Source organism: Trichomycterus rosablanca, chromosome 19, assembly GCF_030014385.1.
Source record: "Trichomycterus rosablanca isolate fTriRos1 chromosome 19, fTriRos1.hap1, whole genome shotgun sequence".
NCBI classification, from domain to species: Eukaryota; Metazoa; Chordata; class Actinopteri; order Siluriformes; family Trichomycteridae; genus Trichomycterus; species Trichomycterus rosablanca.
The window spans coordinates 26601072-26614000 of NC_086006.1; the positions used below are offsets into that span (position 1 = coordinate 26601072).

Sequence of the window (12929 nt, forward strand, 5' to 3'; positions counted from 1 at the left end):
TTGGTTGAGCTCGTGGCCACTGATGCGCCGCTGCTTTCACATCATCATCACATAAAAATCTTCTTCCCTTTAAAGCTTCTTTCAGCGTCCAAAAGGTGGAAATCAGATGGAGCTAAATCTGGACTATAAGCGTCTCTCAGTCTTTCAGACACGACCAATTACTCCTCCTCCCACGCTCATCGCTTATAACCACAATATAAAAGTGCGGAAACTTTTTGAAGATCCCTCCTATGTGTGTGTGTGTGCACAGGCATAAGAAAGGGGCTGCAGCCCCCCTAAATCTGCCAAAGGTGTGGATAAGGGGGCTTCCGGGGCAAAAAAAAACTAGGATACAGAGCATCACAGAGCTGCCGTGTCCCAAACACCCACGACGAGGCTACTATTTCAAACACACTGTGTAGGATTTCGTGTGTGGATTGAGGAGTGGACAGAATGAGTGTGGACTCACCCGAACACCTTCCTGTCCTTGTTCCCCTTCCGGACCCACCGGTCCAACTTCACCCTGAAGGAAACAGAAGGGAGGCATCCAAATGTCAAACAACGTCACCAAGGGCACCAGTTTCATTACAAACACACCTAAAGTTTAGCTGTTTCACGTTTCCAAGTATCAGTCGATGTTCCAGTTCAGTCCAAAGCTGAGGTCAGGGCTCTGTGCAGGACACTGGAGTTTCATTAAACCGAGCTTTTCTTTACGTCTTTACAGAGCTACTTTGTGCAAGTCGGAAGCTTTCTGATCCAGTCCCCTTTTGGGTTCCTTTCATGTGGTTAGTTACAAAATCAAATGGTTTGTAAGACCAGCAGGTGAAGTCACTGGTTTTTAATCAGTGGGTTCAGGAAGTGACAGGTGGGCGTGGTCTTTTACTTCAGGTTTTTTTGCGGAGAAAAATAATAATAATAATAAAAATCAACACATTTAAAAAGGCACAAACACGAAATAAACTTGCACACGAACGTGGAGGCTTTACGTTACATCTTGTAAACCACAGTGGGACCAGATTGTCACCATTTTTATTAAGTATATTTCGTTTTGTGTTTGGTTTTGATGAACTATTTTACATTAAAGTCAAACGTCTTTCATCTTTTTAGTACATTTACATTTTTGGCATTTAACAGATGCTTTTATCGAAGGGCCTAGCTCAAGGGCCCAACAGTGGCAACCTGGCAGTGGTGAGGCTTGAACCGGCAACCTTCTGATTACTGGACCAGTACCTTAACCACTAGGTTACAGCTGCCCAGCTAAATAAATGTTAATATTTCATTACAAGACTAAACCAGACACGTCAAACTCAAGGCCCGCGGGTCACATCCAGCCTGAGGTACAATTATATCTGCCCGCTGGACGCACACTGTTGATACTACAACTCCCAGAATGCATTGCAACATGTAGCTCATGTGGCCTACTTAAGTATATTTTCCTTTTACACTTTATCCACTCTCTTGTTTATCCTGTTTATAAAATGTTGACCCTGTTTGGCCCTCGACAGTCCCGGTTTGCCGAGCTATGCTAGCCCACTACTGCTGGGATCTGAGGTTTGAATCTCAAATCCATCAGCTGGCTGGGCGCCTACACAGACACGATTGGCTCCGTCTGAGCGAGGGAGGATGATGGCTGATCAGCCGAGCTGCTGGGAGGTCCGAAGCCCGGACTAAATACAGAGGGTCGGTCAGGAAGGGCATCATGGGTAAACACTGTAGATATATTTCATGACAGTAAAAATAATTTGGGGTTAAGGAGTCCTCACCTTGGCGCCAGGTTCTCCAGCAGTTCCCTGTTCTCCTTCAGGTCCTGGAGAGCCCTTTGGGAGAAACACAGGTGTGTAAAAAATACAGCAAATATTTTAGATCTAGTGAGTACAAGCAATTTAATCAGCTGGGTGGCACCCAGAGTGGCCAGTTTGGTGGCCTGACCTCAACCATACAGAACACTACTGGGATGAAATGGAACATCGACTGGTAGGCAGACGGGATGTCCAGCAGGCTTTTGGTCAGTCGTGACCAAATGTTTGTGCTCAGATCGTGCTCGTTTCAAACCCATCGGCATTAATTTAAATACTAAGTTGGTCCCCTCGATTTATTATATTTTGGAACATGACTGTGGGAATTCTATTCCAAATAGCCACAAGGGGTTAGCAGCTGATGCTGACTGGTATGGCCTGGCTCTTGATAGGTGTTAAATACAAGGTGCTTCGTTTAGGCCAGACGACTTCTTTCATAGAGCTTGATTTGTGATAAAACAAGAGAGGGTGTTCCCCATACTGTTGCCACAGAGCTAGCACACAGCTCAGAATATGCTGTAATATAAAGCTAGCATGCAAGAATGATGTATTCTGACATCAGTCAGATAATAAAGTGTGGTTAATTGTTCCAGAAAACGTTCCTAATGCATCAGAGTCCAGTTTTCACATGCTTTACACCAGGGTCTTGTAGGATCTTTGAATCACCTGGCAACCTGAGTGTTGTGTGTTACCTCGGGTCCTTGCTCTCCGTCGGCTCCCGGCTCCCCCGGTGGCCCTTTAGCTCCCTGACGAGAGAGAGAAAAACACCAGCTGATGAAGATCTGAATTCTGTAACCCAGCAACACCTCCAGAACATACTGCTATTAATGTGTGCTGAGAGATGTGACCCAGGGTAACGTGTGTGTGTGTGTGTGAGTGAGTGTGTGTGTGTGTGTGTGTGTGTGTGTGTAAGATATAGATGTATGTGAATGCTAGCTAAAGCAATCTGTCAGTCACTGTACACATGAAAGAATGGAAAAACAGAATCAGCGTGGCCACATCAAACGGCTGCGAGTGTTTTTACAGCGCCGGGAGCAACGGGGGCCCGTCTGACTGATTACATGTTTAGACTAGCTGATATCGCACACACACACACACACACACACACACACCAAACTTGTGAAATGCCCTGGAGGCAAAGCTGAGTGCCACTGGTAATAATAACACTCCAGTTACAGTCAAACGTTTCCATCCTCTTGTAAGAGACGTGCATTCCATCACATCGAGAAACGGAACACACACACTCTATGGTCAAAAGTATTTGGACACCTGACCATGTCACTGGTCTGTCTCTTACGCTGGACTGTAGCATTGCATAACAAACAGGAGCCCAGGCTTTAATCATCCAGTCCGGTTGTTCAGGGATGTACAAACCAACTCAAATCACATTTACAGCATTCAGCTGGCGCTTTTATTCAAATCTACTTACATCAAGCAACTGAGGGACTTGAACCACCAACCTTCTGATTACTAGTCCAACACCTAAACCGCTGAGATACCAATAGTGCTCCTGACCACGATCAAGCTAATATTAAAGATGAATTATCAGATACTCATTAGATAATTATTCAAGTTGGATGAGTAACAGATGAAGGTTCAGCTTGTCGGACAAACAGAGACAACAGAGATCCTGACTGAAGAGACCACTGTTCCATCTCACAAGCTGGGACCTGAAGTTGCTTAGAAATGATTTCAAGAGTGGTGCAACACACAAGCCCACCAGTGCTGAGATCTCCAGCTGTAGAGCCGGGAGCCTACACCGACACACGGTTGGGTGTGTGCCTATATGGGGAAGGACGATAGCTGGAACAGGGTTACTCATCACTGGGGCAAGTGTGGCATATGCTGACCGGTCGAGGCATTTGCACTGTGGGCAGATAACATTATGACCACTGACAGGTGACGTGAATAACACTGATTATCTCTTCATCACGGCACCTGTTAGTGTGTGTGTGTGTGTGTGGGGGGGGGGGGGGGGGGGGATATTAGGCAGCAAGTGAACATTTTACCCTCAAACTTGATGTTAGGGCCAAATTGCAAGGGCTAGACAACTGGGTCAGAGCAACTCCAAAACTGCAGCTCTTGTGGGGTGTTCCCGGTCTGCAGTGGTCAGTATCTATAAAAAGTAGTCCAAGGAAGGAACAGTGGTAAACCGGCGACAGGATCATGGGCGGCCAAGGTCCGATCCAACAGACGAGCTACTGTAGCTCAAACTGCTGAAGTTAACGCTGGTTCTGATAGAGAGGTGTCAGAATACACAGTGCATCACAGTTTGTTGCGTATAGGGCAGCACAAGGGGGGGCCAACACAATATTAGAACGGTGGTGGTTAAGTAATGCCTGATCAGTGTATGTTAGGTGTTTAATAATAATGATAATAATAATAATAAAAAAATTTTATGGATGAATGAGAACACTCACAGGTTCACCATGAGGACCTTTTTCACCAGAACTGCCTGGAGGACCAACGACCCCCTGCAAAATAAAAACACAGCAGCAGTTTTAATCACAACAATTTAGTTAGTCATAAAAATATCATAAAATATCAAACATCCTGTGTTTACGTTTACAGCGTGCGGTGGACACTGGTATCGAAAGCAACTCTTGTAAAAATGATCTTTTTATTATAAAAACTAATTTGACTTTGAGATGAAGATCAGTTCCAGTTCCAGCTGAATCAGGACCAGATTAGGGTGGCCAGCCGTCCGGCTTTAGGTCGGACAGTCCAGTTTTTCAGCTGCCAGCCCTCCGCCCATGCAACGCTAGGACGGACACTTAAAAATCCTCCTTTTGGAGTGAACTGGTTACATTTTTGATCAATATTATCTGTCATTGGCTCAGGTACATGTCAAAACAAATGCTCGCCCACAACATTTGGTGAGTAAAACAGTAATTTGTTATAGAATTCTTGCTTAAATTGGTCAAAAACTCTGTGATATGGGTTACAGTTTCATTCTGTGTGTTGCAGTATCATGTCCCCCTGTTCCTGGTATGACGTCCTCCTTTTGGGGACTATGAATGTGGCCACCCTAGCAATTGATGATACGGCCAAAAGTTTGCGGACTCCCTGCTGAACCGAGTTCAGATGCTTCAGGCAAGTACACTGCTAACAGGGTATGAAATTGATAATATTATATTATTATAATTATTATATAAGTCCATGAGAGCTTGATGCTTGTGGAAAGATACGTGTGTACACAGAGCGAGTGCGATTTGTGTCACTAGAGGGCGCTGTGAGCTTGATGGAGCAGCAAGAGGCGATTTGAAGGGAGACGGGAAAATAAAGTTTATTACAGTGATATTATGGACATTTAGCAGATGTTTTAAGATTAAGTGTCAATTTCATCACCACTATATCATGGTCAGGGTAAACACCAGGAAACACGACAGGAAACACACCAGACAACTCGCCAGTCCATCACAAGACACACACACACACACACACACACACTTGGGGCAGTTTTTAGTAGCTCCAATTGACCTGACTGCATGTCTTTGTACTTGCCTGCTACCCCCCATAACGGCTTTTAAATTTATGACAACTAAGTGGAATAAAATGCAGTTTTTAAGCAGTTTACCAGTTACTGGTCATACTGCCTACTTACTGGTGGTCCTGCAGAGCCTCGTTTCCCTGGACTTGCAGCTTTGCCCTATAATAAAACATGTAAATATATAAAAAATACCTCAAATTTGACAAAAAAACATAAATTAGACAATTTAACACAGTCCACACTGTGCAGCCTGACGCTGCAGGACTTACGATGAACCCCGGAGCTCCTTTCTTGCCGATGTCCCCCTTCTCCCCCTGTAAAGATACAGAGATCTGATCATTTCACTGCCTCATTTAATCTGAATGGTCTTGAGCTTATCAGATATCCTAGTTCAAACTAAATGCTATTAAAGTAGAGTGACCTCTGTGATCATTTGGGAAGGCTTTTCACAAGACTTTAAAGTATGTCTGTGGGAATTTGTGCCCAATTCAGTCATAATTTGGAAGCATATATATTTTCCAGGCCTCTATGCAGGCCATTAGAGTTTCTTATAACTGAGCCACTGAACTCCCCGGTTCGAAACACTGTGTTGCCACCGGTCGGATGGGCGCCATCTAGCGGCCATAATTGGCAGTGCCTGCAGCAGATACTAATTGGCCACCGTATCTGCAGGGTGGGGGCCGGACTATGTGTGGGTGGTTGTTTTCTTCATACGCTGTGTAAGGACCCTCATTGGCGGAAGAGACGCCTGTGCAGAATGCAGGGGCGAGAAGAGGAGGGCTGTACACGTGTCGGTAGAGGCGTGTGCAGCGACGTGCTCTCCTCGGATGCAATCTGGTATCTCTCAGCAGCGGAAGACAAAACTGAGTGCGCTAAATCAGGAGGAAAATGAGGAGAAAATGCATTAAAAAAAAAACCCAAAAAACCGAGCTTTTCTTCATGGCTTTATAGAGCTTGCTTTGATGCCAGAACAGGAAACGATCTTCTCTAAACTGCTGCAAAGCTGAAAGCGTATAATTTCTTTACAATAATTGATTTATTACCCCTGTTAGCAGTGGTTGTGGCTTATGCACTCTGGCGGCCCCTGTTGCTCGTCTGACCAACTCGCTGGCTGAGCAGGACTGCAGACTAGCACGTGCCTCCTTCTTCATGATCTCAAAATCTTTGAAACTCGACTCCCTTCATAAAGAAATTTGTTCCCTTAAAGCTAAAACTTTGTTCAGCGCTCGGCTTGAGCAGTGTGGTAAAACGTAATCAAAGTGTGAATCTGAGCTGAATCTGCATTAGGGTGGAATAAGCGTCAGATCCAGGGTTACAGCTCCACGTGTATCTGTGTTTATCTGGATTTTCCTCCCTGTTTCACTTTTAAACTTGTGTTACAGCTCGAGCTTCTGAGAAATGGTGAGAATCAGAATCAGCTTCTCCCAGAGTCTAAAACGCTTCTGGTTGAAAATAAAGCTTAACGTGGTTTAATGTAGTAAAAGAAGGAGACAGGAGCACTAAACTTCTCTTCATTATTACTGCTCATAAGTTCCTCCACTAATCACATTCCTCACTCGCTGTTTTACTACAATAAGTCACGGTAAGCTTCGTGCACCGCCATCAAACTTCATAGGAAATAACGACACAGCAGCGCAAAAGCTGTTTTGTCACTTTTCATGTGAATGCGCCGGTACTGACCTCGCTAAGGAATACGGTATTCCAAGACCAAGAAGTGTAAAGAAACAATAAAGAAGTAAAACTAAAGTGCAGGTTTTATTGATATTTCAGTGTGTTTATAACATATTTGTGTTATTGTCAGTGTATAAGTGTCAAAAACAACCTCATTATTTGTGATGTGGGTGTCAGGTATGAAGCTAAGAGCTGGTACCTTGAGACCCTGGAGTCCTGGCTCTCCTGGTGGCCCATCAGCTCCTCTCGGCCCCTGACAGACATAAAGAGAGAAGATGAAAGAAGATAAAAGCTTTTACTTGTTTTAACTTTCTTCATTCCTGATTTTTAACAATTCACCTCAGTACACACAGTCCATGATGCACCCCAATTTTGTCAGTTCCCAGTATCCTATTGGGAGGCACACTGGTCAGTGTGCAATCAATGCCAGTCCTAAGCCTGAATAGAAATAGGAGGGCTGTGTCAGGAAAAGCATCCGACATAAAAACTGTGCCAAGTCTGCCACAACCACTGTGGAGACCCCTAAATACAGGAGCAAAAAAAAATAATAATCTTTGATGTTTTACTGGGAAAGCTCCCAGAAACGATTCCCAGACCAACAGAGCACGATTCCTTCCTTATATGAGTCCTATATTATTTACGACTCATATGTAAAGGAGGTAAACAGGAAGCCACAACATCATGCCTGATCTAAACATGCATGTGTAGGTTGTGCGTTTAGGAAAATGGCTACCATGTGGACCAGTGTGTCTATACTGACTTATGGGAACGCTACACTTCCTGAAGACTTCCTGTGCGATCACAAGTTAGATAGCTAATGATGCTATAAACATGGAGCGCTAGACAGACACACAGCCGATGGTAGCACGACTGGAACCCACATGTAGTGGTACGTTTTTTAGGCGTGTCTAGTGGAAATGTCAACTTTCACTAGACTTATCATGAAAGGTCACAAGCAGCCAGTTTCATCCAGGATCGTCCTATACTCCATTAAATAATAATAATAACTGTAATAATAATAATAATAGTAATAATATTATTATTATTATTAATAATAATAGTAATATTAATAATAATATTATTAATAATATTAATATTACTGAAATAATATTAATAGTAATTACAGTACTAATAATAGTAATAATAACATCAATAATAATAGTAATAATTATAATAATAATAATAGCAATAATAATAGTAATAATTATATAATAAAAATAATCATATTATTAATAATAATAGTAATAATAATAATAACAACAACAATAATAATAGTAATAATTATACTAATAATAGTCATATTAATATTAATAATAATAAAAATAAAAGTAATTACATTAATAATAATAATAGTAATAATTATACTAATAATAGTCATATTAATATGAATAATAATAAAAATAAAAGTATTTAGATTAATAATAATATTAGTAATAATTATAATAATAATATTCATATAAATAATAATAACAACAATAATAGTAGTAATTATAATATTAATAGTAATTATAGAAATAATAATCATATTAATCATAATAATAGTAGTAATAATAGTAATAATAGTAGTAATAATAGTAATAATAGTAGTAATAATAATATTAATAGTAATTATAGCAATAATAATAATCATATGAATAACAGTAATAATAATAATAATAGTAATAATAATAATAATAATAATATTTGTATACTTGTATATGATTGCTATGTGCAATTATATGTTCAAAACACAATTTAACAGCCTTTTAATCCAAATTAAGAAAGTGTAATTTAAGTCGACTAGCCGGCTGTAAGAAGCTGCTTGACCAAATTTAGAAGCGCAGCAATCTAATCCTGCTATTGGTGTTTTACTGTCGAGTTATTGTTAATTTTATATCAAAATGCAGTTGTGTGCCATGTAGCATGTTAGACCGCTGTGCCACCCAAGTGCAAAAATCTCAAGTCAGTAAAGCATCCTGGGTAATCCTGAAAGTTTATTTTATATAGCCACTGAATTGCCGACCACAAATATCCACCGAGTTTCACCCAGGAGCGTCTTATAATCCGTAAGCTATTATGGTGTATTCACACTAGTTTAAATTCAGTCTATTAATACACCACTTTTACCACCAATGTAGCCTATTCATGGTCACGGTGGGACCAGTTCAGTGGGTGAAAGGTAGGAAACACCCTGGACAGGTCACCAGTCCATCACAGTGCAAACACACACACATCTTTGTACTGTGGGAGGAAACTGGAGCTCCCGAAAGAAACCCATTTAGACAAGGGGAGAACATGCTTTGTTTGTTTGTTAATTGGGATTTTAACATCACAGGAGAACATGCAAACTCCACACAGAAAATATCCTCAAACCCAGGACCTTCTCGCTGTGAGAGGACAGTGCTACCCCCTAAGCCACTTTAAATTCAGTTCACTAATAACATATTTCAGCTGAACGCTCTTGTCATCTGCTTCAGCAGGTCATAAGTACAAGAGCTCCTGACCTGGATGGACCACTAAACTTTCCCTACATGATACAGAACCAGTCAAACACAAATGCATGAACACACACAGTTCTTCGTAGAGCCATGCCTGGCTGAATGGTTTAGGTTCTGCTCTACAGGTCACTGTCCAAAAGACTGTAGACACCAGATTATGTTCCTCAGAGGTTCCTCAGGTGCACAAGATCAATCAGTCAGTCAGACGGCTGTATTTCCCAACCTTAATAAGCCCCGAAGCTCCAGGAGAAGACGTGTAGGACACCGAACAAGTCCTGGCTGACTACAGTTGAGGTAAGAGCACAGCAGTCTGACCATAAATCATCCTGGATATGTAGGAAAGTTCAATCGTGCCTCGTAAATCATGACCCACCGCCACCTGGACGTCAACTGTTTACCACAAGCGATCGTACACTCATCCTAGTTTGTTACAGGCTGGTCCACGTCCACACGCCTGAGGAAACGACGAGATTGCCCGGTCATCCTGACCACAAGGGGTCAGACCTGTGTTCCCCAGGGTCAGTGATTCAAGATCTGATCTCCAGCTTAATGCAAGACTAGCAAAGCTTGTGATGGTTCCACTTATTTTAATCCTTTATTTACACATTCCGAGCATGCAGTGAAAGACAAATGGAGGGAGACTTGGCACGAAGAGCTCTAGCGGCATCATACATTGTGCAAAACTGCCAACACATGACTCCTGCTGCAGTCCCGGGTTCCTCCACATGCACTCGTTTATAGTGATTACTTGCAGGTTCCTGAAACCAGTACTTAAAACCAGCTTGACTTGGCTCCCAGTGCTGGTTTGAGGCTGATTCGACCAGGTGCTAGTCTTATAATGCCCTCTACAAAGGGGCAGTACCACACTGATTTAAATGACCGAATGCTGTACCCAAGTCCTGGGTCCATCACTTACCCTTCTTCCTTTTGTTCCAGAAACACCTGCGCTACCCCTGGGACCTGATGGGCCCTAAAAAAAAGATAAAAAAGATGCATGACATCACATAATGTCACATAATGACCCATATAGCCAAAAGTATGAGGACAACCCTTCTAATTATTGAGTTCAGTTGTGTCAGCCACATCTATTACTACTAGGTCTAAATGATTGATATACTGGGGTTGGAACACTACTTGAGTTTGAATTTCAGCTGAGCTATCAACCTGGCCGAGCACCTCGACGGTCTGTGTAAGAATCCACCTGGTGGAAAATTGTAATACCATTTGTTTTTGAAATGTGGTCAGGTGTCCAAATACGTTTGGCCACAGAGGACTTCAATTAAATCAGACACTTGATTGAAATCTGAAAATGACCAGGATTATCACTTGGTGTGCATGTAATGCTTAATAATTGGCATTGAGACTTACTTGTGGACCTTGAGGGCCAAAGTCTCCAGGGCCTCCTGGCAAGCCTGGGTATCCCTTAAATCATAAACAGACAAGAGTTACTTCACATCAGCCAATGAGAACAGTTCAGACAAGGTATGTGCCGATAATCAGACAATATACAGCGATATTTAAAACATACGGTATCAACCAATACTGTCAGTATCAAGGTGTGGTAGTGCAGGACGAAGCTGCCCAACCCTACGTTCACACTAGCCGGAGACACGTCACTTACATTTTGCAAAACCATGTCTTCCCTTCTTGTATTGTCCCTTTTAGATATACTCAATCTCCCTGTGCACCTCAGCAGCATCTGCTCGTTAATGGTCAGGCTTCCAAACCTCATCCAGCCTCAACAGGACCAGCCTGGTGGCACCACCAAGACTCAAACTCAGTGGTGGGGTAGTGTACACCAAAGTGTCGCTGTGAAAAGGTTGAAGACAGCAATTCAACGCTGAAGGATCAATGCAACAAAGCAACAATGAATCGGAGCTAAATACAGGAGACTGAAGCTGTGTGAATCAACCAAAGTCAACCACTGGATCAACCAAATCCAACCACTGGATCAACCACATTCAACCACTGGATCAGTCAAATCCAACCACTGGATCAGTCAAATCCAACCACTGGATCAGCCAAATCCAACCAAATCCAACACTAGATCAACCAAATCCAACACTAGATCAACCAAATTCAACACTGGATCGATCAAATTCAACACTGGATCGATCAAATCCAAATCAAACCACTGGATCAACCAAATCCAACACTGGATCAGGCATTAAACTGTTGTTTTGTTGCCTGCTATTGTAATGGTGGGGTGAGTATCATCAGGCATCATGAGCCTCCCTTAAATGGTCCCTAAGTATAGTTCCATTTAAAAGCCTCTAGTATTTAGTACTAGTCAACTGAGGAAGCTCAGTCTATTGATGACCGGTCAGTTTTGGTTTGTTTGTGTATTGTTTAGAGGTCTTACCATTGAACCCTTCTCCCCTGATGGACCCAATGGACCCAATGGACCACGATCACCCTGTAAAAACAACAGAGGTACAAAAATATGAAACAAAAAGTTCAAACAGACCATGATGGTATTGTCTTCTGGGTTCAGATTTAGGACCTGGACGATGGGTTGTAATCCGAATAGCTTTTTAATGGACCAGGCGTTTATAGGTTATAGGTTTTGATGGTGAGAACTTTAAGGACTCTGAAGTCTTCTCAGCTTGTGATGTTTGCCAATTAGCCTGCATGTCCTGCATGGATTCTGTTTATCCATGTGTGTGACATTTTTGGCATTCGTCAAAAAGGTAATGTGGCCGTTTATTCAGTCGTCGATGCATCACCGATTGATGATGCTCATTTTAACATTTGCAATGTTGGCTTAGTGGTTAAGGTACTGGACTAATAATAATGGCTAGTGATAGCTCAGGTAGGGCCAGTGATAGCTCAGTGGGGGCCAGTGATAGCTCAGTGGTTAAGGTACTGGACTAGTAAACAGAAGGTTGCCGGTTCAAGCCCCGCCACCACCAAGTTGCCACTGTTGGGTCCCTGAGCAAGACCCTTACCCCTCAATTGCTCATCGTGTTAAGCTCATTGTGTAAGTCGCTTTGGATAAAAGCGTCTGCTAAATGCTGTAAATGTAAATGTAAATGGCTTATGTTTTCATTCAGAATCATCCACTGCAAGTGCAGACGCCTCAAACAGACAGCAGGGGCCGCTGTTGTACAGTAGTGATACATTTTTCCATCTTTTGCCCCTCGTGCAGGCACAGCCAATCGTGCCTGTGTGTGGGTGCCCAGCCGGTCGATAACACAGCTGAAATTCGACCTCAGATCCCAACTTTTTAGACAAAAGCCGCAAACGTCCATGTGCACACTGGCTGACAGTGTTAGAGAAGCTACTTTACCTTGTCCCCAGGGGGGCCCACAACACCCAGGATTCCGATAAGTCCTACCGACCCCTAAAAGGACAAAAACGAGACAGAGAGAAGCAGTTACACACAGAGAAAACATCTTTAGAAGAAGTACCTGATCACACAGACTCGGCAAGGTCTCAACGGACATAAAGGAACTTTCTGAGGTACTCTATGTGACAAAGTATTAAAGTATGTGGACACCCCTCCACCTCTCCTAC

At 42.6% G+C, this 12929-nt stretch overlaps 1 protein-coding gene across 1 annotated transcript in view; it reads right to left on the minus strand.

The window, feature by feature from the left end:
- LOC134333937 (collagen alpha-1(XXIV) chain) overlaps nucleotides 1-12929 on the minus strand; it is a gene marked incomplete at its 5' end in the record, with an annotated part of 86759 nt that overhangs the window by 16060 nt on the left and 57770 nt on the right. Inside the window, 11 exons of the mRNA XM_063016104.1 lie at nucleotides 449-502; nucleotides 1743-1796; nucleotides 2468-2521; nucleotides 4196-4249; nucleotides 5380-5424; nucleotides 5535-5579; nucleotides 7136-7189; nucleotides 10330-10383; nucleotides 10782-10835; nucleotides 11776-11829; nucleotides 12703-12756. Coding sequence (XP_062872174.1) covers nucleotides 449-502; nucleotides 1743-1796; nucleotides 2468-2521; nucleotides 4196-4249; nucleotides 5380-5424; nucleotides 5535-5579; nucleotides 7136-7189; nucleotides 10330-10383; nucleotides 10782-10835; nucleotides 11776-11829; nucleotides 12703-12756 — 576 coding nt within the window. The remainder of the gene's footprint in view (nucleotides 1-448; nucleotides 503-1742; nucleotides 1797-2467; nucleotides 2522-4195; nucleotides 4250-5379; nucleotides 5425-5534; nucleotides 5580-7135; nucleotides 7190-10329; nucleotides 10384-10781; nucleotides 10836-11775; nucleotides 11830-12702; nucleotides 12757-12929) is intronic.